The following is a 23,919-nucleotide window of genomic DNA, read 5'->3' as shown; positions in this document are numbered from 1 at the left end:
GAGACACCTTGATCAAGAGGAGAGACGTATTTAACCCTGACTCTGTGCGTCCCGCCCACATTCAACGCTGATTGGCTGAGGCGTATGAACGCGCGGCCTCCATTGGATCACCCTGTTGTCAGTTTAATCTTCCAGCTCCTAATACCGCACGGCCGGGGAGGCATGAAGAGAGATAACGAACCATAGACGCGGAATACATCGCCAGTGGATAGGGAACCAGACGGAGGACGCGGTCTGCTATGGTAAGAAAGCAAACTCCACAAAATTACTGCCTTTTACACAAAAGACAAGAGCAAAGGAACTTTACCGATGCGATCTATGCTGTTTAACAATGGAAGCCACACACCGACCGGACAAGACATCTTCTGAAGTTGCGTGCATGTTACTAACCTGTGTTAATTTATTTTAATTATGAAAACGTTCCCTTTCGTCAGCTTTGATTTGCGTTTAGGCTCTTTCAAAACTGCACGACCCTCACAGAAGCATACACATCTTGAGCAAGTGAGTTGTTGATGATATTTTTCCAGTTAGTGTATGATTTAGAGGTTTTTTGGAGCAGACTTGGAACATTTTTTTTACGCGTGTGAGACTGTCTCCGGGCGCAGCTGCCAGAGAGAGTAGGTGCGATAATTGGATATCTCGCGATGATCAAACCAATTAGCAGACCTGCATTGAGGGCTCTTTGTCCACCACCTAGGAAGCTTTCACACAGAGCTAGTGCGTTATTTAGTAACAAAAGAAGAAGAAGAAAAGACGAGACAAGTTATGTAAATTCACATAATTCTGAGCATCACCCAATGACCCCTATTTTCTTTGCTCATCTCTTAAGTCTTTGGTCTGGGATCTCCTGTGCAGCCATGTGCAGTGGCTGAATAATTCATAATAACGGTGACAGACTGGAATCCTTTAAGTAATGGAATATTTATACGCCCATTATTATATATAAATATGTATAAGCGATAGACTGACCATCCTATTATGCACCTACTTTGTCAGCAGTTTCCTCCAGTTTCATTATAGGTAGAAAGGGGGGGCAATGGGTGCTGCTAATGCCTCAGTAATTAACATAGGCTTCATATTTGGGGGTTTACATGTAGATGATGCTTAACAAGTTCATTAGAGGCGTTTGTGTTTGAATCTTTGGCTGTAGATATTGTGACAGAAATCTAAAATCCCCCTTCTTCTGTGGTCATGGTGTTCATTGTTTAGCTGAATCCGCACCTCACCTCCCAGAAAGCACTTCCCAGTCAGATGGTGCTGCAGCCAGCCCTGGACTGTCTGTTTCCTGGTTTTTGTGGTAGCTATTGCTGCTCTTGTAAGCAGTTCTTCTTCTACCCCCCCCCCTCCCCCTTTAGAAATGTATTTAACAGCTGCAGGAAATGCGAAAGAATCACTTCCTGTGTACCAGAGCTTTTGGGAAGGATCTACTTTATTTGCTTTTAAGAATAACAGCAACTAATAATAAGGGTTTTGATGAACCAGGTTAACTTGATTATGAATGGGTTAGTAATAGTGGAACTGCATTTACATTAAACAAGTCACACATCAGTACTTTAACCTCCCTTCTTTATCATGGGACCGAATTATGTCAAGTCAAGCCAAATTGTATTTATATAGAACATTTACATACAGCAGGTGCTTCACAAGAAAGTACTAAGTGCAGTAAACATAAGAATGACAAAAGAGTTCCAATAATGCATGAGAGAACATTTAAAAGGTAACCAGAGGACACTTAACACTGGCACTTATAGGAGACACTAATCGAAGGCAAGTGAAAAAAGGTGGGTCTTTTAAAAGGGACTTAAAAACATTAAGAGACTGGGCTGCACGGATGTGGAGGGGGAGGCTTTTCCAGAGTCTGGGGGCTGCCACTCTCCACTGCCCTGCAGGAACACAGAGATCATAATCCAAGTTGTGCTACACTGCTACTCTTTACAGATCAGGATGAAATTCAGTTTACATACTGCTTTAGACCATAGATCCGCCATATTGTTTGATAATCTTTCCAGTGTTTTTTGTTGGGTTTTTTTCAAAAATGTGTCTGGAAATATACATTAACATAACTGCAACATATTCGATTTGTGAATAAATAAATAACTACATTTACACAAACTTGATGATAGGCTTACTGGCTTCTAGTTAATATTGCCATGCACATATACAACTGAGCTGAAGGACTCAATTTGCCTTCCAAATGTATGTTTAACATTAACATATGATGTATGAACATATGAATATGTTAATAATGATAATAGTAATATCTTAGTATTGTATGCACTCTAAAAAGCTATATGTATAGGCTTTAGGTCACCCTAGCTGTAAGGCCCAGTTTAATACGCAACTCAGTTTAATACAATATTTGTAGTAGGGGGTCCCTGCTTCTTCTTCCTTTGAGCTAAGGGGTCCTCGGCCTAACAAAACGTTGAAGAACCCTACTTTAAACACCAGGTGGCAGCATAATAACACCAACATCATGATCGTGGACAGTGATATTAGATACTTTGCTTTAGAATCCTGTGTTCAGTAAACTATCAGTTCAGAGCAAACAGTAAGTTATAATTAGAAAATAAGTTCTGGCATTTTTAATAACACATTACATTTAATGTTCTACTCTTTTTCTCTGCAGATTGTTTAAATAGGTTTTATTGTGATAACTGCCATTGTTTCCTAATCCTGTCAACACAACATCAGAAACCAATGAGACAAAACAAATGTAAAAGTAGAGTATTCAAAATCTTGTTACCTTACATATATTTAACTTTTACTTCAGATAACGCAAGCACAATCTACCAAATACAATATCATATTGCACAGTGATAAGAAATTAAAAGAAACACTATAATAAAATATTGTAATCATTTGCAACTGCATATTTGAATATTTGCACTTTCAATCGTGTGAAGAACCTTTGAATTAAAGGAAGGTGTTTGGTGTGTTGCAGAAAAGGTGAAGCAAATCTGCAGTGAAGAGTTAACAAGTTTGATAAACACTTGTAATATGGGTAGCTCATGTTACAGTAGTGGGGGAAGAAGTATTCAGATCCTTTCTTTAAAAGTTTGTCGGCTTGGTTTTGGCTTGACTTAGTCAAAGACTCTCGTTTTGCAGCTAAACGGTACTTTTACTACTAACAGAAAACACTTTAGAGGAGAAATAGGCAATACAGTAACATAATCTTGATCCATATTTGATCGGAGTTCATGAGCGGTCATTGTCACTGCGGCAGAGACTCTTCATCTCAGATTTGTTGTTTTCTTTTGGTGCACAGAATCATGCAGATGCCATAAGCAGCACCAGGTGCCGGCAGAGGATCATGTTTGCCAGATTATATGTCTCATGTAGTGCTGTCAGAATATAGTGACATTTAAAGCAAATATAACAAAAACGTATTTTAGAAAAGTTATCAACTTATCAGCTTTTAGCATAATTTTAATGTCGTGTTTGATTGAGTGGATTTTTAATTATTGTTTAGTAGTTTATTCAAGAGCTATGCAACACATGTAACAAGCTCATCACAGGGCTAGATTTGGTTTGTAGCATTTGAATCTGTAAAGAAACTATTGTTGCGTATATGGAGTGGTGTAAGAGATGCAATTTCTGTGTAAATAATAAAGTAAGTAAGTTGCATTGGATGTGAAGGATCTGTCGGCCACATGCATCCAGTAACAAGACAGTTATTTTCAGCTGTTAACAGATCCTCAGTATCCTGTCCAACTTTGGCACAAATTAATAATATTTGACTTCAAAGGCACCCAAGTCCTTGCATAACATGTTCATTGATAAAATACTAGATAGGAAAAGTCCCTTAAATTACCAGCCCGGCCTTGGGACAAGGGACGCCTTGTTCAGCAGTTCACTTTCACTTTCCAATTGACTACATTGTGCTGGCATTAAGTGACAGCGGGATCACATGTTAGTTTTGCAACAGCCCATATTGGTTGAAAATAAAACAGGTTATCGCACGTATTAGTTATTCACTTTCCATTACCTGGATTGATGTGGGCGCAAAGTAAGCGTAAGTATTATGTGTGTTTGTGTGTTCTCTCTTTTCATGACGTCTAATCTGTCACATGTGAACCATGTTTACTAGCCATCATAAAACATCTGGATGTCTCAGTTGTGCAACACCAACCGTAAAAAATTGATTTTAGTATCAAGAAAAGAGATAAGTATACATTGACATTATAATACAACACACAGTTAGCTTTTGTTAAAGCTCCAAGATGTTTTTGCAAATGTTTTAAGTGAGACATGTTTGCTCTGTGCCCGCCTGACTCACATCCTGTAGTTTATTAACTAAAGCTGAAACTGAGGGCTAAGTGACCTCTCATATCCTGCCAAGGAAGTAATCTTTTTTCCCCTCATTCAGTTCTAAACACAATCAGGAGTTTTAACAATAAAAAGAAAACAAGGCCACACCATTGATACATTTATTTTAAAAAACAATGTCTGAAAAACTCTCATATTCATATAAAAATAAATAACTAGCTAAGTCTCTTTAGTTAGCTTTTCCAGCTGCATACACAGGACTACACACAAACAATACATGGACCATTTAACAATGTTTTAAAACTGTTAACATTTATGACAAGCCTCCAGGGCTCAGTTTTCAAACATTACATCATTCATTTGCACACTAAAATAAGGCCCCCTGCTACTGGCCTACAAACAGAGTTTGATTTACGGACACAACAATTTAGGGAAGCTTGACGTTTGAGCTGCACAACGTTTGTAGATTGAAAAGTAGTAGCGTGCTGTTATTTTTCACAGTCCACAGTAGGGCAAGAATCTGCATGTGCACGCTTCTCTCCGTGCAGTAGCTTTGTATAAAGCGTCAGGCCGGTTGACTACTGGGAGTTAGAGGATGAGGATTTCCTGTTCTGGCCCCGGCTCCTCTGTCGAGAGTGCTTGCGCTGACCTCCTCTCCCCCTCCCCCTCCCCCTCCTCCTCCTCTTCAGGCACAGCTTCACCTCACGACCCAACTTGTGGGCTCTAGAAAACACACAGGGAAGTACAACCTTTAGAGGAAAAGTGAATACTCCTGTAGCATGCATCAGATAAAGCAAATATTTTGTCTGTATGAAGAGATTTTATGGAAGCATCTATCATACACACTGAGAAAGGGAAAGCATGAAAATATTGCACATTTGGGTTTCTAATACAAAATGGGTTGATTACCACTATGTTTCAGGCAGTCATTATTTTCTATCTCACTAGTAGCAAAACATGCAGATAAAAGGTCGAGAAACTGTTCAACTATAGCTTTGTTACTACAAGAACTGGCTTGGCAACTACGGTAATAAGATACTGTTGACAGAAGAAATCAAGTGGACCCCTCTATAACCAGTTAGGACGCACGGCTTAAATATCCTGCAATCTGTGGTGTAATAAGTCTATTGTATATTGCTGTTGTAGTAGTACATGATACTCTGAGGGTTGGCTAAAGTGAAGTATCTCTTATAAAAACATGTACAGAGATGAGGTGTTCAGGACTCAGTTGCTGTGCATGCCCTTAGTGTGTGTGTGTCTAAAAGTTAAATTTCTCCAATCAAGGCTCTCACCTATTCCAGCAGTGAATCAGCTGTTTGCCCATCGGTGCCTCTGGACTCAGGCACACTGGATCATTGTTGCTCTTCAGTGTCACTCTGAAAAACACATGTAAACCCACACATTTAATGTGTGTGTGTGTATGTGTGTGTGTGTGTGTGTGTGTGTGTGTGTGTGTGTGTGTGTGCGCGTGTGTGTGCGCGTGTGAATAAACGTGTGTGTCAGATTCCGTACTCACATTACTGTGATTTTGTCACAGCTGGGGCTTTTTGGGTAGACCGTGAGCTCCTTCAGTTGCCCTCTGACACCTGGTTGCGTCTGCGGACACAAACATCGTCCCGGAACAAACGTGCTGTCTGACTCTTTCACTGCACAGACACAAACACAGACACATTCACAGGATTACAGGTTAATTCAATACAGTGCACCATGATCAGAGATTAAGTTACTGTAAACTCACATGCTCAGACAGCTTTACCCCAAATTAAATCCACACTGTTACTGTATCTAGATTTGACGAAAGAATACACAGAGATTAATCTTACCTGTGATCAGTACACAGCAGACGCTCAAGAAGGCGAGCTGACAGACCAACTGAGGATAAGGCTTCATACTGGAGACGAGCTGAGCGTTGACTCTGAGCCCCCTGAGCCACATGTTTCTGTTTTTATACTCTAGCTCCTCCCCCTCCACTGCATATTCACAGTTGGGCTTTCCATACCAGGAAATTCCCCATGGCACTTTCCCTTCGAAACAGCAGGACACAGGGATCAGGATGCAGGGATCAGGGACACCCTCTGTCTTGTCAGAAAAGGCTTGAAACCCGGGACACACTGATTAATAGGTGTCCTTTTGTTTTAACTGTGCATTTGATTTATTGGACAAAAAAGACACTGGTGTTGCAGACTGGTTGTTTTCTTTAGAAACTGTTCCACATGAGACAACTGAGGAGTGTTTCCTCTCATCATTCATTATTATGATGCTGACTGCTTATAAGAAGTGGGCCACAGTAGCGGACGTTATCCTTGAACGACAGTGTTTGCTTTGCTTAGCTTTGCCACAACATGTCATTCGTTGGCTCTGAGTCAACAACACCACGTGATTTCTCTTAATACACCGTCTCTGCTTTTATCACTGAAGCCATCCAATCACCAAATTAGATTTGGTGATTGGATGGCTTCAGTGGCTTCAGTGAAGTCAGCACATAACATCATAATGTGTGTATTTTATATTTATTGTTTTAGATAGATAGATAGATAACTTTATTTATCCCCGAGGGGAAATTAGGTCATCGTAGCAGCGGTACAGAGCAATCAGAAGTACTAAAAATAAGATAAAATATAAAATACAAAATATGAACAATACAAAATATAATAATATATATAATAATTTGTTGTGTACAAATGCATTATATTAAGATTATCTGTATGCACATTCTTATTTTACTGTTATCAGTTGAGATAAAACACAGTGTTAAAGATAATGCAATCTTTAAGTCATTATTATTTATGTTTTTCTGCCACAGCTGGGGTCTGTTCAGAATGGGTGAGCGTCAGACCTACGTGAAGCTCAGTGAAGAGAAACTTATACCAAAGTAAGTCCTTTTTAGTTCACTCACTGCAAAATAATTACACATAAAAAATGTAATAAAAATGTATATGTATATTACATTTCACCTCTGCTTGCATTGAGTGCTAATCTACCCTTTGTGGTCTTGTGCTCGTATTCAGGTCCGACATCTTGTCACTGCTTAGGACTTACAACTGTTACCACGAAGGGAAAAACTTCCAGCTGAGGACTCGTGAGGTAAGAGAAACTCCTGACAGTAGACAGTGCTAGCGGAAATAAGAAGGTAAAAATGGAGAGTTGTTAACTAGCTCAGTGGCATGTGTGGGCAGGCTGTATCTCAGGTCAGTGTATATTATAAAATGGGTCACACTCACCTACCAAAACTCAGAATCCAAATTATCTTTAATGTCTTTATACTGAGGTAAAATCAAATGTTGCATGTCTTCTCCCATTGTAGTTTACATATAACAAACAGTAATAGCAGCACATACTGGAGCCAATTAAACCAGCACTTTGATTTTCAAATAATGAGGACAAAAAACCTGAGACCAACTAAGCTTCCAATATGGCAGCAATCCCGAGTACAGACCTGCCATTCCTGGGTTCTTTTCCAACATACCAAATGGCTGACAAACAACAAAAAATGGAAATGGAAGGAGGGAAGGATTTTAGTCATAGACTGCGAATCTATAACTGCTGGGCAAAGTATTTCCACAGTAAACGTTTTGCTGTTCTGGTATGTTTGGTTATTTGTTTGATAATTACTTTATGGTATATGGTTTTATGGTCAGGAGTTCCCCTTTGTGTCCACCATCATCTATGTGTGTGTGTGTGTGTGTGTGTGTGTGTGTGTGTGTGTGTGTGTGTGTGTGTGTGTGTGTGTGTGTGTGTGTGTGTGTGTGTGTGTGTGTGTGTGTGTGTGTGTGTGTGTGTGTGTGTGTGTGTGTGTGTGTGTGTGTGTGTGTGTGTGTGTGTGTGTGTGTGTGTGTGTGTGGCACAGTGGTCATGATCTGTCCCTCTTTTCCGTCCCCTCAGCCAGACCCACTACATTGTTTCATTCTGGGAAATTCCCCCAACAGTCACATAAATATATATATACACATAAATAATATGTGTACATGCAACATACACATGTACCATAGGTATGATATATTTACATAATATTAACCAAAAATAAGGATACTTAGCTTAAACCTCGTAAAATGGCTGTTTTTAAAGCACATTGATATTTTTCAGAGAAGATATTAAACATAAGTCATTGCAGAAAATGACTCGACACATTGCATTACACAACTGTAACTCAAGGTCTTCTGAAACTTTAATGTGGGATTTTAAGATTGTGTCATCCTTTCACTTAGCGGAAAACGCAAGTCAGTAATTCAACCAAAACATGCAGCTTCACTGATTCAGTCCATACTTATACAACAACCTAAATATATGTGTTAGATTGCTGCAGTGATTCTACAGTATATGTTGAGTCTCCAGTGTGGTATGAAATGTGGACAACGAGACAAAAAAAGTGTAATTCCGGCGCAAAATCATCCCATGGTTTTTTTCACGTCACTTACATACATACATACATACATACATACATACATACATACATACATACATACATACATACATACATACATACATACATACATACATACATACATCCCTATAATGGCTGTGTCAGGTACTTTTTTGTTTACAGAAATCCAGTAGAGTCGCTATCAGCTGGACGTGGCTAACACTGATTAGCTCAGGGATTACTGTGATGGCATTAAAACGGCTTTTTTAACCACTAATACTGCTCAAAATAACACCAAACCTCTGCAGTAGCATGAAAAGAGTCCCTACAGATAAAACAAAGTACCAACAATGTAGTTAGCAAACCCGGAGTTTATGAAAAGAGTGTTTTAAAGACTTACCAACTGGCCCTGGTACCAGCTCCTCTTGTAGTAAAGTCCATTCAAGTCGATCCTTTTATGTGTAGGGACTCTTATCATCTTTCTTTAGGCTTAACGTGATTTCGTGACATTGTTAGAGCTAATAGACTGAGGCAGAGGTTACTCATGACTGACTCATTAGATATTTTGTGGATATGTGGGGCACAACATTACTCATCAGTGACATTTTTGGGTTGGGGGCTGACCTAGGACCAACATTTGGAAACTCTTAATGTGAATTTCTGTGTGAATGAGTTTAAATGAAAACCAGCTGTAGGCATGCACTGTCATTTCCAGGGAGACAATCCTTTACTGTGATCATATCTGACATGTTTATTGTGTGTTTCTATAATTTATTAGGGATTAAACAGTTCCTGACTGTTAGTATTACCATTTTCAGTTGTTCTTAAAACCGTTTGATTACCATACTTTGAAAAACGTATGTTGAATGCTGTCTGTCACTGTCTGTGATCAGTACTCTTTAAGCATTTTCAGCACATTTTTAATAATAACACTCGTATAATACTGAAAAAAAGTGATCATATTTTTCACTACAATTGAGATATGAAAGTTTAATCTCTGTCATTAAAAGATTATTCAGTCTAATGCAGACAGGTTCTATGTTAGAAAACAAGTGCTGTTTCAAGATGACATCATGCTCACGCTGTGCAGGTGTAGTCAGGTGACGTGTCAGGCGTGTTAGCTCAGCAACATGAACTAACTAAACAACAAAACAAGAATTTCTGGGCAGAAAACAAGCTCTAACACGAACGCCTACTACAACTGCAATAGATGATACTGATTGCTGGAGGTATGGTCTCCTTGTGCTCTAGAGCTCTTCAGCGTGGTGGGTATGTGCTGGGGCCATAAAGGAATGCCATTTTGACCTCTAAATTATTTGTTAATAGAATTTAGTCTGATCCAAGTCAGCATGGGCTCAGTTTAACACAGGATGCTGGATGTATTTGCCTGTGCTTGTCTGCTGTGATAAATATCCATATATGTGCTTCAAGTTCCCTCTAGTGGCTGTGTTAGGTACTTTTTTTGTTTAAAATGCTGACTCTGTAGTGCCATTAACTACCACTAGATAATAGTGTTGGATGCTGGGATATTTTTGATTAGATGCTCACTGCATAAAGTGTGTTTGTCAGGAACAGTGCTTAACATAACTATCCAGATCATTTACATAAATAGAAATCATTTTAATCTGAAAAGTAACCAGTAACTAAAGTTACCCAATAAATGTTCGGGAGTAAGTGCCATATTTGCCTCTGAAATGTAATGAAGTAGAAGTATAAAGTCGAAAAAAAGGGTAATTCTTAAGTAAAGTACAAGTAACTGAAATGCTTCAATAAAGTACTTGAGCAGATGTTCTTCGTTGCTTTCCACCAATGGCTATAATGGTTGGTATGTAAATTATGGTCTGAAAATAGTAATTTAAACAGTCAAATGATTATAAAACAATGTAGTAGAGTTGAAATATAGTAGAATAAAATGGAAATATTGAAGCAGCCTAATTCAAGATTGTACTTAAGTACAGTATATAAGTAACAGTACTTAGTTACATCCCAGAGATTCAGTTTTGGACAGAAAAAAAACAGCAAATTCTCAAAAATGTGTGTGCAAACTAAAGCATGCTTTGCTTGACACATGACTTAAAACAATTATAAGAACTGTTGAAAAATAGTTTTCATGTGTGATTAATCATCTATTCTATTGGATTTGAGATGTGATGATATCCAGCTCTTCAAAAACAGCAGATAATAAACTTCTTTATGAATATTTTAGTATTTTATTAGAAACTAAATACTTTACATATTTACAAAATATCCAACGTAAACGTGTAGACTTGAGTCCTCAGTGCACAGAAATAAATAGATCTTCTCTTCTCTCTTGAGCCATATGGTGATATTGTCTCTGTTCAGCCATCACACTAAGTCCCATCATACATTGTGTTGTTTTAATCTTCATAAACAGAGCAGGTTCTTCCATCCTTGATTATGAGATATTCCACAATTGTCTGCCTTTGGGGCGTCAAACAACAACAACAACAACACCTCTTTTTAAGTCCGTATCTGTCCAAAGAGCCAGTCTAACGGGTCTTTGCCCCTGCAGTCTTTTTCTCTGCTCATCTTGAGAGAAAAATCCTCTGTGTTGTTTAGACTCAGACTGTAATGTCTGGCAGTCCTTAGTGTGCGGGGAGTGCCGCGAGGAAGCGAGGCAGAGGTAGAGAGCTTCATCTGAGCCTTTGAGAATTGCCGCAGCCTGGGGGACTTCTGAAGCCTGACGGGGCCGCAGCTCGGGGCCTCAGTAGGGCAGGCAAGGGCCTGGATACTGGTCAGGTAGTCCTCCTGAGACTGGGAGCTCTGGGTAGCTTGAGAGGATGAGGGGTGGACAGGCAAGTCTTCGAGCATCTCAGTAATGGTGGGTAAGAGAGGCAGGGAAAGCAACGACTGCCTGCGTTTCATGCTGCAGCAGGAGAGGAAAAATTTGAAAAGTTAGATTGTGGCTCTTTCTCTACAATGTCTTCAATGTTGTCAAATTAATTTTAACTGCTATCTTTTAACCTTTTGTTTTTTAACTTATAATGCATAAATATAATACATAAATTACTTTCTTTCCTTGTCTGATAGTGTCAATTACAATTTAAAAGTTAAGATTGCTGTCAAAACATTAGTAATTTGTGTTTCTTATTTTCTGCCTGGTTTTAAATGTGTAATGTAACAAAAGTTCCTTTAAAATCAACTACAAGCCCACTATAATAAAGGATAGCGATATTTAAGAAAAGTCTCACCTTTGATGCTTGAGTTGTTGCGTTGACATGCAGAGTGATACAAAGTGATTTCTAGTCCGCTCAGTTGAGTATGACTTGACCAGAGTGTGTATCCAGGCTTTATAGAGGCACTCTGAGGCAGAGTGATTACAGCTACTTCCAAAAATAGCCCTGCTGACCTTACTCACATGTGTGAGTGTGTGAGTGAGTGTGTGTGTGTGTGTGTGTGTGTGTGTGTGTGTGTGTGTGTGTGTGTGTGTGTGTGTGTGTGTGTGTGTGTGTGTGTGTGTGTGTGTGTGTGTGTGTGTGTGTGTGTGTGTGTGTGTGCGCGCGCGTGCGTGTCTGTGTGTGTGTGTGTGTGTATGAGGGTGTGTTCATGCCTGTTCAGGAAACTCAGGAGTGGCGGGTCAGCGAGGTTCAGTGGTGCAGCTGCTCTGAATGTTTATATTCCAGAAACAATGAAGCCCTCGGAGCAATGTCTCACCTTTGAAAACCCACTTTCTGCTTCTTCTTTTTTCTTTTCTCTGACATTTCACTATTATAATGATTATCCAGCTAAAACGTACTGTTTTCATCTCCCCTATTATTATTGTTTCAGAAATGTGCACATTTCGCATTGACAAGTGGGCCCCAATTTTTTTTTAAAAAGAAAAAAGATTTGGATTCTTTAAGATTCAAATGCGTTCTTAGAAGTTTCTCTGTTTGACAAATACTTTAACAAATCAAGAAATGTTTCACAGTAACATTTTTGCACCTTTTTCAATTTCTTTGGACGGAAGTTACTTTTGGTCTTCTACCTTCAGACAAATTGTTCACAAATAATTCCTAAGAACCATTAAATCCTACTGTACAGTATGTCCGTATATCCTAATACAGTATGTTATCTAATACAGTGGCCTAAAAAATCACGGTTTACATAATTTCATATAAGATTTAAATAATTTCCAGTGACATTAACGTCAGGACTTCTATAGTAGTTTAACTTTTACAAAAAATGCTTCAGGGCAACCACAAATACTATACTGGCAGTGTATCAGCTGATCAGACTATGAGAATTGAAATCGGTTTTGCTTCGGTGTTAGATTCTCTGTGACAAATTGATTCAGAAAATCTCTACAGAATCTGGTACAAATATCTGAATTACATTCTTGGGTATCAAAATAGATACTGTGATGATAAAATCAAGCTGTTTGAGACGGCGATTACAACACAGCTGTGGTGTAATATTGGATTTATTAATGGTTTCATTGTAAAATGTGAACAAAAAACTTTCCTCAGTAAGTTCAACACTATTGTATTTTTGTTTACATTCAAAATACAACTGAAGAAATGTTAAACAGAGTGACACTGTTTTGTCTCCATACTCAGGACACGTAGTGTGACTGCTTTCTTCTAAATTTAGAGTTTCATTTTTGTGAAATCAAAACGTTGTCCCCCCCCCCCGTGAGTACGTGACCCAAAGCAGTCATGTCCCTGTTCTCATTATGGCGGCCTTCTCAGACGTGACTTCACCCTTATACTGTGCATAAAAAGTTGGACCTCGCCAACCTTACAGGATTTCGCCAAGATGGGAGGGTTCGCCCAGTAGCTATGAGCGACTGTTCCTGCACGTACACCTGATATTGAGCTACTTTGGCAGGCAGCCAGCAGGATATCCCCTCTGACCAGTACTGAAGATTATTCTTTGTGTGTGTGTGTGTGTGTGTGTGTGTGTGTGTGTGTGTGTGTGTGTGTGTGTGTGTGTGTGTGTGTGTGTGTGTGTGTGTGTGTGTGTGTGTGTGTGTGTGTGTGTGTGTGTGTGTGTGTGTGTGTGTAGGAGGATGGAGCGCTCATCCTCGAGGGGTTGCTGAACATCTATTGGGGTCTGCGAAGACCAATCAGACTTCAGATGTACGACGACAATGAAAGATTCAGACTCAACCGGTATGTCAACCCTGCCCGGACTGGCACACAGCTGCCTTCAGGTGCTGAATAAAGAAATTTAGGCCCTGTGACGAGTTCCCTCACAATAACTGAAACTGTAAAACTACAACAACTGTGTTCACCAGCATCCCTACCTTGTGTACTCCCTGTAATTTGTAGGTTTAAGGAAACACCTTTTACCTGTATAATACATGCTGTTGCTGTAGAAGATTTGGCAATACCTTTGAATTAGGAAAAGGAAAGTAAGATAAGACTTTACTGAGAAGAATGGACAAATTTAACAAAACAACATGCAAAAAGCTATGTACATCATTTCTTTTTTTGCTTTGGCAAAAAATTTAAATGCCAAAAAAAAATTCACTGGTTCAAACTAAAATTTGTGTATCATACTGTATATGGCTTACGAATATAAATAGGAATATATTTGGGTTTTCGACTGTCATGTTAAAACAATTTGAAGCACACGTACATCATTTGGATATACCTACAACCAATCGAAGCAACAGGGCCTGGTCACAAATTACAGCTACACTAAAATGAGTTTCTGAAACATTTCAGGCGAGAAATAGGCAATACAGTAACATTATCGTGTGCACTGCCTATTTTGACAGTTTGATCTGAGTTTTGTGAACCTGGTAAATTATGCTGGACGGAGAACATCAGTTACATTACGAAAGTGCGTTCAAGCATGACGCTCTTCTGTCACTCATCGTCTTAAACCGGCCCCACATGAGATTAAAGGTTGTGATCGACCCATCATATCTCAACTTCCCATTTAACCTTAGCCTGAAAGCGTATTTCCCATAATGTTGAATTATTCTTTTAACTCAAAGACCACCCACTAGCTTTTCCAGCTTTGGAAAACAGCTAGCAAGTACACCTTGAGATTATCTCAGCTAAATGTTATTTTTGTAAAAATTCTAGATACATTTTAAGCATTGTATTCTTTATAGATTGTTAGGAATGATATGTCAGCGCAGCACAGAAACAAAAAATAAAACCATTGCTTGTCCATCTCTCTACAGAAACGACAGATCTGCTGTGGCAAAGCAGCTCACAGCAGAGTGGAACAATAACTCACCAGGATCAGAAACAGAACCAGCTAGTAAGTAGAAGTAACATACACATGCAGTCGTTCTCTCACACACACATACACCTGATGGATTAATGGAGATTACAAACACATGCTCAAGGTTCGCTCACATGTTGAGCACGGACGGAGCTTATCATAAGATGAAGATCCAGATCAGATCTCCAACGCTATAAATACCCAGGATTAGATTACTTAGTCATGGGTCTGGCATTGCATTTTTGAGCAGTTTGCTGAAAACAAAAATATAAGCTATACTGCTATAAAACTAGTCTCAAATATTGTACAAATTCTATCAATTGAATTTAAAAGTAAGGAATGCCATTGCTGCTTTGGCTTAAAGTGTAATTTTAAAAAAAAATCATCCCATGGTCTTTTTCAACACTTACATACATCAAATAAGCCATCAAGACAGTTATTTTTTTCGTGTAACAACTATTAACGGAGAAATCCAGTAGAGTCGGACGTGGCTAACACTGAGTAGTTCGGGGCAGTGCGGTGAAGGCATTTAAACGGCTTTTTTAACCACTACTGCTCAAAATAACACCAAACCCCTGCAGTAGCATGATATGAGTCCCTACACAAAGGCTCCTTCCTTTTGGATTGCATTTGGTAATCGACTTGAATGAACTCTACTACGAGAGGTGCTGGTACCCGTCTCAAAAGTCTCTCAAAACACTCTTTTAATAAACTTCAGGTTCACTAACTACATGATGCGAAGTTGATGCTTCGTTCTATGTGTAGGAACACTTATCACGCTACTCCAGAGGTTTGGTGGTATTTTGAGCAGTGTTAATGGTTAAAAAAGCCGTTTTAATGCCATCACCGTACTGCCCTGAGCTAATCGGTGTTAGCCACGCTCGGCTGTTAGCGGTTCTCCCGGATTTCTCCGTTAATAGTTGTTACACGAAAAAAAACTGCGTCAATGGCTTATTTGATTGTGATTGTGCGCCGCAATTACACTTTAAATGGTATAAGGTTTGTTGTTTTTTAACAAAAGGGGAGACTGTTGCAGTATCTAGCCAACTATTTGTTTTTAATCTTTGAAAAATAGTTGTGGCCAAGTTAAGTTTTGTTCATCAGTTCAAAACAAACAGATTTGAACAATTTGATTCAATTACAAAATCAAACCAGACAATGAAAGCAAAATGAAAAAGATGGCAATACGTAACATGTGGAACACCATATGTTGATCCATCCAAAGTTTTGTAACACACATAGCTGCTGATATATATAAAAACAGGCACCATCTGATGCATGGATTAATCTAGGTGTGTTTTGGTTTACCCTGAGGTGGTGACATGTACGGTCAGGAGGAGGAGGATTCTCCTCAGCTGCTGAGAACTAGGAGTGACGCTTCCTTCATGCAGGTTCAGAGGAGGTCAAAGACACACACTGCCAGAGATTTGCAGCGCTTGCGCACTCACAGGTTCTCGATCAACGGACACTTCTACAACCACAAGGTACAATAAACAGAACACACATACAAGCACACACACTAATGTATCCCGTTGTTGACACATCTCCAGCTGCACATGGGCAGATGTTTCCTGTGCAGGTGTTCCTGTACTTGTGCTGAGTTTCACAATGCTGCTGTGTTTCACCGCAACAGAATACAAGGTTATACTCATGGATGGATTACCCAATGGGCCTACTGGGGCTGAGTCACAAAATGTTGCTAAAGAGAAACCCAAAACAATCACAAAAAGATGCTAAATGACCACAAAATGACTACAAAAACACAGATTATGACTAAAATAGACATAAAAATACCAAAAAAAGAGGCAAAACAACTACAAAAATGTGAAATAACCAGAAATAGATACAAGACGACTACAAAGGGATGCAAAATGACTAAAAGGGTCAGTGGCCTTTCACATGTCTGTGCCCAGGGGCCCATTACCTCATAATCCACCCATGTTTACACTGTGCTCCTTCATCAGTTTCTTCTAAATACAGCGTGCACGTGTGTTTTTATTGAACCGATTCCAGTTTCAGGAGACTGAGAGATTTCCTTCCTGTTCAAAATGTCCAAGGTGTTCAAGTCCAGTAATCCCTTCTCAATTGTTGATCAAGCCAAGTTCCTAATACTTTGTGTCCTCTCAGTTATTCCTCACATGTTTGTTCCTCTTGCTTTCAGACTTCTGTGTTTACTCCAGCCTACGGTTCGGTCACTAACGTACGAGTGAACAGCTCCATGACGACTGGACAAGTCCTCAACCTGCTGCTAAACAAGTTTAGAGTAAGCATTAAAACACTGGTTACATCTTAAGAGGTGTTTTAGTAAAACTCTAATATTCTGCATTTATGTTTGTTTAAGGTGGAGAATAAATCAGAAGAGTTTGTCCTTTATATGGTGCACGAGTCTGGTGGTAAGACCTAACTTTCATTGAGTGGAAATTGTGTGTGTGTGTGTGTGTGTGTGTGTGTGTGTGTGTGTGTGTGTGTGTGTGTGTGTGTGTGTGTGTGTGTGTGTGCGTGCGTGCGTGCGTGTGTGTGTGTGTGTGTGTGTGTGTGTGTGTGTGTGTGTGTGTGTGTGTGTGTGTGTGTGTGTGTGTGTGTGTGTGTGTGTGTTTTTGCGTGTGTGTGTGTGTGTGTTTGTGGTCACTTGTTTACTATGTCTCTGACCTTGTACATTTGTAGAAAGGACCAGACTGAGGGAGGGTGAATACCCGTTGGTGGCTCGTGTGCTTTATGGACCCTGTGAGAAAATCTCCAAGATCCTAATCACAGAGGCCGACCTGGGAGAGGAAGTCACGTATGATGTGAGTCTGGGCCTCTTGCCACCACTCTCTATGGTCTCTCATCTTGGTCTTGATAAGTGACCTATTTTATATTTTTTCTCAACAAAGACACACAATAGACCAATAATAGACAGTTGGTTTAAATTTAGCAAGGAAAGATTAGATCAGATCAGATCCTGTCCTGGACTGATGTAACAATAGGCTAAGATGGCCGGCAGCATGTTGCGACTGCACTAAGTAATAAATAAAATCTGTTACTGGAGAACTTGTCTGGATTGTCTGTGATCGGAATAAATCTCATACGAGCCTGGTTTTCTGTAAATGACTTTCCCATACAACTAAATAACTGCATCTTTTCAATTCCTGTTGCTAAGAGAAACGCTTTGTCTCCTAGATTAGGTTTGTATGAAGTTTTACATAAATGAGACCACGGTGCTGTGAAACCAAAAGTCAATCTTGTTATTTAAAGTTGTACTCCTTAAGAATTTAATCTATTTAATTGTCTTTCTAGTTATTATCGATCAAATAATTTGTTAAAACACTGGTAATTGATCATATTACCCACTAATGAAAGCGCTTCTACTTGCCTTTGTGCAAATAGGCCGCCATGTTTGTGACGTTGCTGACAGCGGTTGGTCTGTCGCTTATGCTGCATTCACATGTAATCAGAAATCAGGAACTTTCAACTTCTGAGTTAGGCTTGTAATAAGGGCAGAAGTGTAATAGAAAGAAGTGTGTGTATGGATTTAAGATGGTAACATATAGGGGAGGGACTGGAAGTAGAGATGTGAATGTGTTTCAATAAAGTTTATGAAATAACAAAAAAAGCCACTGTATTGAAACCTTCATATCTCTACTTCCAGTGCGTCCCCTATATGTTACTATCTTAAATCCATACACACACATGTACCTATTATTCTACTGCCCTTACTACAAGCCTGACTCAGAAGTTAGAAGCTCTGGATTTCTGATGAAACATGGACATAGCATAACCGTTAGCCGGGTAGTTACATCTTCAACGTTCCTTTATTCCAATTTAACACACAGTAAACCATATTATTAGTCTGATATTTGCATGAATAATTCCCCAAAAGGAACCAACCATTGCATCCATTGAGTCAGTTTAGCATCCGTGCAACAACAGCACAAACACGGCAGAGAGCCATTGTGTTAGAAGAGCAGACAGACTGCTAGTAGCAAACGTTAGCCTCCTTCGATGGCAGCCACTCAAAGTAACCACGGACCTTATTATGTGTAATGTACTAATAACTTTGTTTAATTGGTCCAGTTTTGAAAATATCCACCTACTATTTCTGTCTCGACCCCAACACAGTGGAGATGAATGGAATTTAGTTTGAGCTGCTCAGAGCGTTACGTTACATTACAGTATTCAATAATTCCATCCATAAATGAACTCCAGGTTTCTCCGGTTAAAGGTTTGTTGTTGTTGTTGTTGTTGTTGTTGTAATTTACAGTATTTTCAAGTGAACTGACCATTTTAAGAAAGTGGTAGAGCTATTCTACTGTGTTTTACCCTCTGGACACAACTCACCCTGTGTTCAGACAGTCAACTTGGTCATCTCTCCCTCATATTGTTTAGATTTTTTTATTTGGACAGAGAAACGAAGAATGAAAGCTATTTGGATGCCTACAGTATGGGTACAAGTAGTTTCATACAATAAAGGATGTATCTTGCTCATGCTGATACATGCTGATATATTGAATTGTTTTCTCCACAGGTTGCCCAGTACATAAAGTTTGAGATTCCTGTTTTAGACAGCTTTGTAGAGAAACTTAAAGAGGAAGAGGAACGTGAGATAAACAAGCTGACCAAAAAGTAAGTGAAGAGCCATTCAACTCACTAAACTGAGTTACAAAATGAGTTCCAGTCTAGATAAAGCTTTTGTTCATTTATTTCATTATATAAAGCCAATGTCTGTGACTGCAGTGTAAAATCAAAATAAGACCTTGAATGAGGACACTGTTTGTGTGAAACATTCATTACTCACTGTTTCCAAGATTGTGTAATCATTTGCTCATATGACTGAGATTTCCGACCCATAACAATTTATTTGTGTGTGACTTGCTTGGCATGCAGGCTCAACCATTTGGTTCATTTATTTACACACACACACACACACTCATTATAGCTGCCAGTGTTTAAGGATAAACCTGTTGATTTTTTTATGCTGTTTCTTATTGTCAAGCAATTCTATGAAAAGACCAAAGCCAACAGTGAAATGATCCTAGCTTATTCCTCTGTGCTATTGACCCCCACTGTTATCCAAAAACACATCAATGAGCCACACTGTTGCCCTGGGTGATATGTTCCTTCATTACAGTGTCTGTAGTTTCAGTCAATCCAACATCTACCCTCCTGCTGCTATTATTCTAAATGTGCATCCATCTGCAGATGAAAATATGCATAAAACAAACAAAATGCATGATAAAAATATATGTTTATGAGTGTAAGGATGTGTCAGATACTTTTAATCATGTGTGTTTTCTCATCTCTGCAGGTACAGCACTCTGAAGTCTAGAATCCAACATCAGCTCCAGGGCATAGCTCCCACCAGTGAATGAGTATGAGTGTTTCTGCATTCACTTACGTTACGTGTGTGTGTGTGTGTGTGTGTGTGTGTGTGTGTGTGTGTGTGTGTGTGTGTGTGTGTGTGTGTGTGTGTGTGTGTGTGTGTGTGTGTGTGTGTGTGTGTGTGTGTGTGTGTGTGTGTGTGTGTATGTGTGAGTGTGTGGGTGTTTCCAACACTAATGATTGTGGATTTACAATCGGAGCATTTGCCAATACTGTGGTGAGGCAATGGTGAACGAGTTAAAGTAACGGCTGCAATACAACCATATCATACACCAATGTGCTTCTACTTTTAGAATGACATATCTCAACAGTTTGTATGATCTGTTTAAATGTTTTTACTGTGAAGTGTATCACTGCTTTGATATCCCTGCTGTATTTGCATTTTGTATGAAATTACTGCAAATTTGGATATTTATACAAACTATTTTTTGGTAATGTTTTCTCTGACTTGGACCTTTTTATGTAATAAATATGTTATAGCCTTTATAGATACTGTTGGATCTCTGCTGACACCAGACATAAATCCCAGTTTGGACTCCCCTCAAAGAAAACAGCCATCTATATTATTTCCTGTACTTTTCCACAGTGAGTGGAGCAAAGATTAGCATTGTTCTTCTGAGTAACCCTGTTTGCCAGCTAGTTCCCATGAGCTTTGTGTGTGTGTGTGTGTGTGTGTGTGTGTGTGTGTGTGTGTGTGTGTGTGTGTGTGTGTGTGTGTGTGTGTGTGTGTGTGTGTGTGTGTGTGTGTGAATGAGAGTGTGAGAACCTATCAACATTGCACAATGACGGTATCCTGAGAGAGAAGGGCTGTTCCGTTTTCCCACAGTTTCACAAACAGCAAGTCTGATGACATTTTTGTGTACCAACCATGACCATTATTACCATTTAATTACTCAAATAACAATTTGATCAATTGTTGACATACATACACATTCATAACTCTTGCACATTGGCTCATGCAACACAATCTACAAAACTCAACAAAAAAAACTTACTTAAAACTGATGTGGTCCGCTGCAGGGTGTCCGGTAAGAACTTAACCAGAGATGAGATTAGGTCCAGGAATGTTTATACCAGATGAATTACAAGCTTAATATGAAGTTGCATGTGGTTCTGAAATATAAGCAAATAATAAAGCATTTGCATTAAACACTTGATAAATACAATGTGGATGCATGTGTATCCCTTAAAACTTTTGATAGGAAAAATGTTCTCAATATTTACCAGCATGATCTAAAACATTTGCTCAATGAATCATCATCAGTATTACACAATTACCTATAATTTACATTTATGCAAAACATTTGACTCTCCACGTTTCTTCCACCAAAACTGTATTTTGTCGTTACCAGCATGTAGAACAATATAAAAAGGAGCTGCATTGGCAGAATTGACAGAAATGGCACATGACATGGTTACATAATGCACCAAACTGAGAATTAGCTTAACATAATACAACTCAATTATCCATTACAGAGCAATATAATAGCTGGCAAATTAAGGGAAACGGCTGATTTTCAACTGGCTCTGTGTCACTGCAGCGTGGACACTGATGAACAACTAAGGGATAGCCAGCACCTCCAAGATATTTCTGTTGTTTATTGTTGCATTTTTAATGTCTTAATTCTATAATTCATCATCTGAAAAATGAATAAACATTAATACAAACAAACTGATTATTTTATAATAGCCGGTGATCTGATTCAGCCAATGGGTGCAGTTTATGCATGCCACTGTTTATTATGTTGTTATTTTTTACATTTTTTTTCAACTAAATAAAAACAATGCACGCTTTGAAGTCTGCTCGTGTTACTTGACGTATTGAATTCAATGAGTTGAGTGAAATCAAGTAGGCTACAATATTCAACTCATCAGGTAAAAGGTTATCAAGTTAGGCAACTCATGTTTACTCAAGTACTGGAGCTGTCTGAAAGGAATAAAAACAGAAATGTGATGTTGAATGAACTTTAAACTAACCAAACGTACATATTGACGTTAATTGAATGAGGGAATATTACGTTGATGCCACTGAATTCTTTATGGTATTTTAGGCTACTTGTAGGCTATTGAGGAAATATTTTCAGTGACAGTATACTTTAGGTGACTGGTTAGAGATGAAAAGAAAATCCCATTGAGAAGATCATTTTTGACATTCTAATGACAGCAAGTCGGATCCTTTCATCCAATATACGGAACCGAACCACACCTTGCTTCACAGACAGACGTGAGGTTGTTGTGTCCAGGGCGGTAGGCTATTTGTGAGTATGGCTGTGAGTACGGACCCAGAGATAGTTATAAAAGGGTGAGGGTTATCAGGTATAGCAGCTACACGCCGGCTCCATAATGCTGGATTTCATCATGTGCGGATACTTGAAGCGACTGCAAGAAGCGGAGGGAGAATAAAAACGATAAAAACCGTCAGATTGGCTGGGTGACTTCATGTGCAATGAGCCTATAAGGGTTTTTCTTTCTTACAGTCTGTTAGGTGATCACAAAAATAAATGTTCTCACAACCTCTCACTGGTATTTATTTAGACGTGCAGATAACTCCCTGCACACTCTGCCCCTGCCTCCTACTGCGGTCAAGTGAGCCGTCACTTGTTTCTCCGAAGTCAAGCCAGCCGCACGTATACTCGTAGTGCGCCCGTATTGTGATATTTATGGTCAATTAATGGAAACTGCTCAGAGTGACTTCCGGTTTTCAGAATAAAGTTTGACACAACCAGGCTGCATACAATTCACCTAACTTATCACTGTGGAATATCAGAATCAGTATTTCATGTGGAGTAAAATATTACATTATCTTAAAAAAATAATTAAAATGACCTCCTCGAGTGCGCACTTTAGATTCGCTTCATTTTATTTCATGGAGGAAGAGCGAAAGAAAACAGTTGGGGGGTGGGAGGGGTGGTTACAAAAACTTCCGGGCAGTTAATTGCTTGTGTTTGGTTTTGCTATATATTTTATTTTTATTTATTTTTTAACTTTCACGTGGCAGTGATAAAGACAGGATGTTTACTGTTAACTGGACGGGACTCTCATCTCTCACACCACTTTTCACCGTAGCCCACTGCTTGCAATTGTAGCTGTAGCGTACAACATCTAAAACTACTTGCAATGCTTCACTTAACCCATCCAAACCCCTATACAGTAGTAAAAGAAGACCCATCTTTTTGCTATATCCTTTTTACAGAAAGGGGATTTGATTCCTGAAGTTTATACTTTCAATTAAAAAAGGTTCACATCTGTGGGTAGTCCTACACCTGCTGCCCAACTGTAGTTCTTTGTAGCTTTTAGTCTCTCGTGGGTGCACAGTGCTGCAGGCTTAAGCATCAGGCCGTAGTTATAGTGAACACCATCACCAGCCACGTTAGATTATAGGTGACCTACTTGAAAGTGTAGTAATTTTTGCCTTTTTGCATCAATGCTTAGTGGAGATGTCTTTATTTATGTAAAGGACAACACATTCCAGGCACAAGGTGAGAATTCAAACAAATGTAATACAATACAATATAGTAAGACTCTCAGACATCTTGTATTGTTTTCAAATATTTATGTTATCCCTGAGTCAACATATGTAGCCCATAGGCATGATTTACTCTAACTTATGTGTCACCTTAGCATCAATGATGCATTAATTCATTTAAAAAATATATATATATAAATCCATGGACTTGAATAATTCATATGTGTTATAGGAAGATTTAATTTATTATTATTATTATTATTATTATTATTATTATTATATTGAG

General features: G+C 38.9%; 3 protein-coding genes across 3 annotated transcripts; 1 reads left to right on the top strand and 2 right to left on the bottom strand.

Annotated features, from left to right (window-relative positions):
- Positions 1–172: 172 nt before the first annotated feature.
- On the top strand, positions 173–20,194 carry rassf4a (Ras association domain family member 4a). Its single transcript, XM_083923485.1, has 11 exons — positions 173–242; positions 7,070–7,138; positions 7,275–7,350; positions 13,634–13,740; positions 14,766–14,845; positions 16,124–16,293; positions 16,971–17,072; positions 17,151–17,202; positions 17,474–17,595; positions 19,314–19,411; positions 20,094–20,194. The coding sequence occupies exons 2-11, from the start codon at positions 7,086–7,088 to the stop codon at positions 20,155–20,157; spliced, it is 924 nt and encodes a 307-aa protein (XP_083779611.1). The 5' UTR covers positions 173–242; positions 7,070–7,085; the 3' UTR covers positions 20,158–20,194.
- Positions 4,420–6,169, bottom strand: LOC310953521 (C-X-C motif chemokine 10-like). The gene is made up of 4 exons (XM_083922582.1): positions 6,090–6,169; positions 5,783–5,912; positions 5,559–5,642; positions 4,420–4,989 (listed from the first exon to the last, which is right to left on the bottom strand). Exons 1-4 carry the CDS (start codon positions 6,154–6,156, stop codon positions 4,845–4,847), a joined length of 426 nt encoding a protein of 141 aa, XP_083778708.1. The 5' UTR covers positions 6,157–6,169; the 3' UTR covers positions 4,420–4,844.
- Positions 10,879–11,889, bottom strand: LOC310954157 (uncharacterized protein). The gene is made up of 2 exons (XM_083923486.1): positions 11,839–11,889; positions 10,879–11,513 (listed from the first exon to the last, which is right to left on the bottom strand). Exons 1-2 carry the CDS (start codon positions 11,865–11,867, stop codon positions 11,108–11,110), a joined length of 435 nt encoding a protein of 144 aa, XP_083779612.1. The 5' UTR covers positions 11,868–11,889; the 3' UTR covers positions 10,879–11,107.
- Positions 20,195–23,919: the final 3,725 nt, after the last annotated feature.

Source organism: Echiichthys vipera (genome assembly GCF_963691815.1).
Source record: "Echiichthys vipera genome assembly, chromosome: 11".
Lineage (NCBI taxonomy): Eukaryota > Metazoa > Chordata > Actinopteri > Perciformes > Trachinidae > Echiichthys > Echiichthys vipera.
The sequence above is the reverse complement of the archived record's forward strand: the minus strand, read 5'-3'. Positions and strand labels throughout refer to the sequence as shown.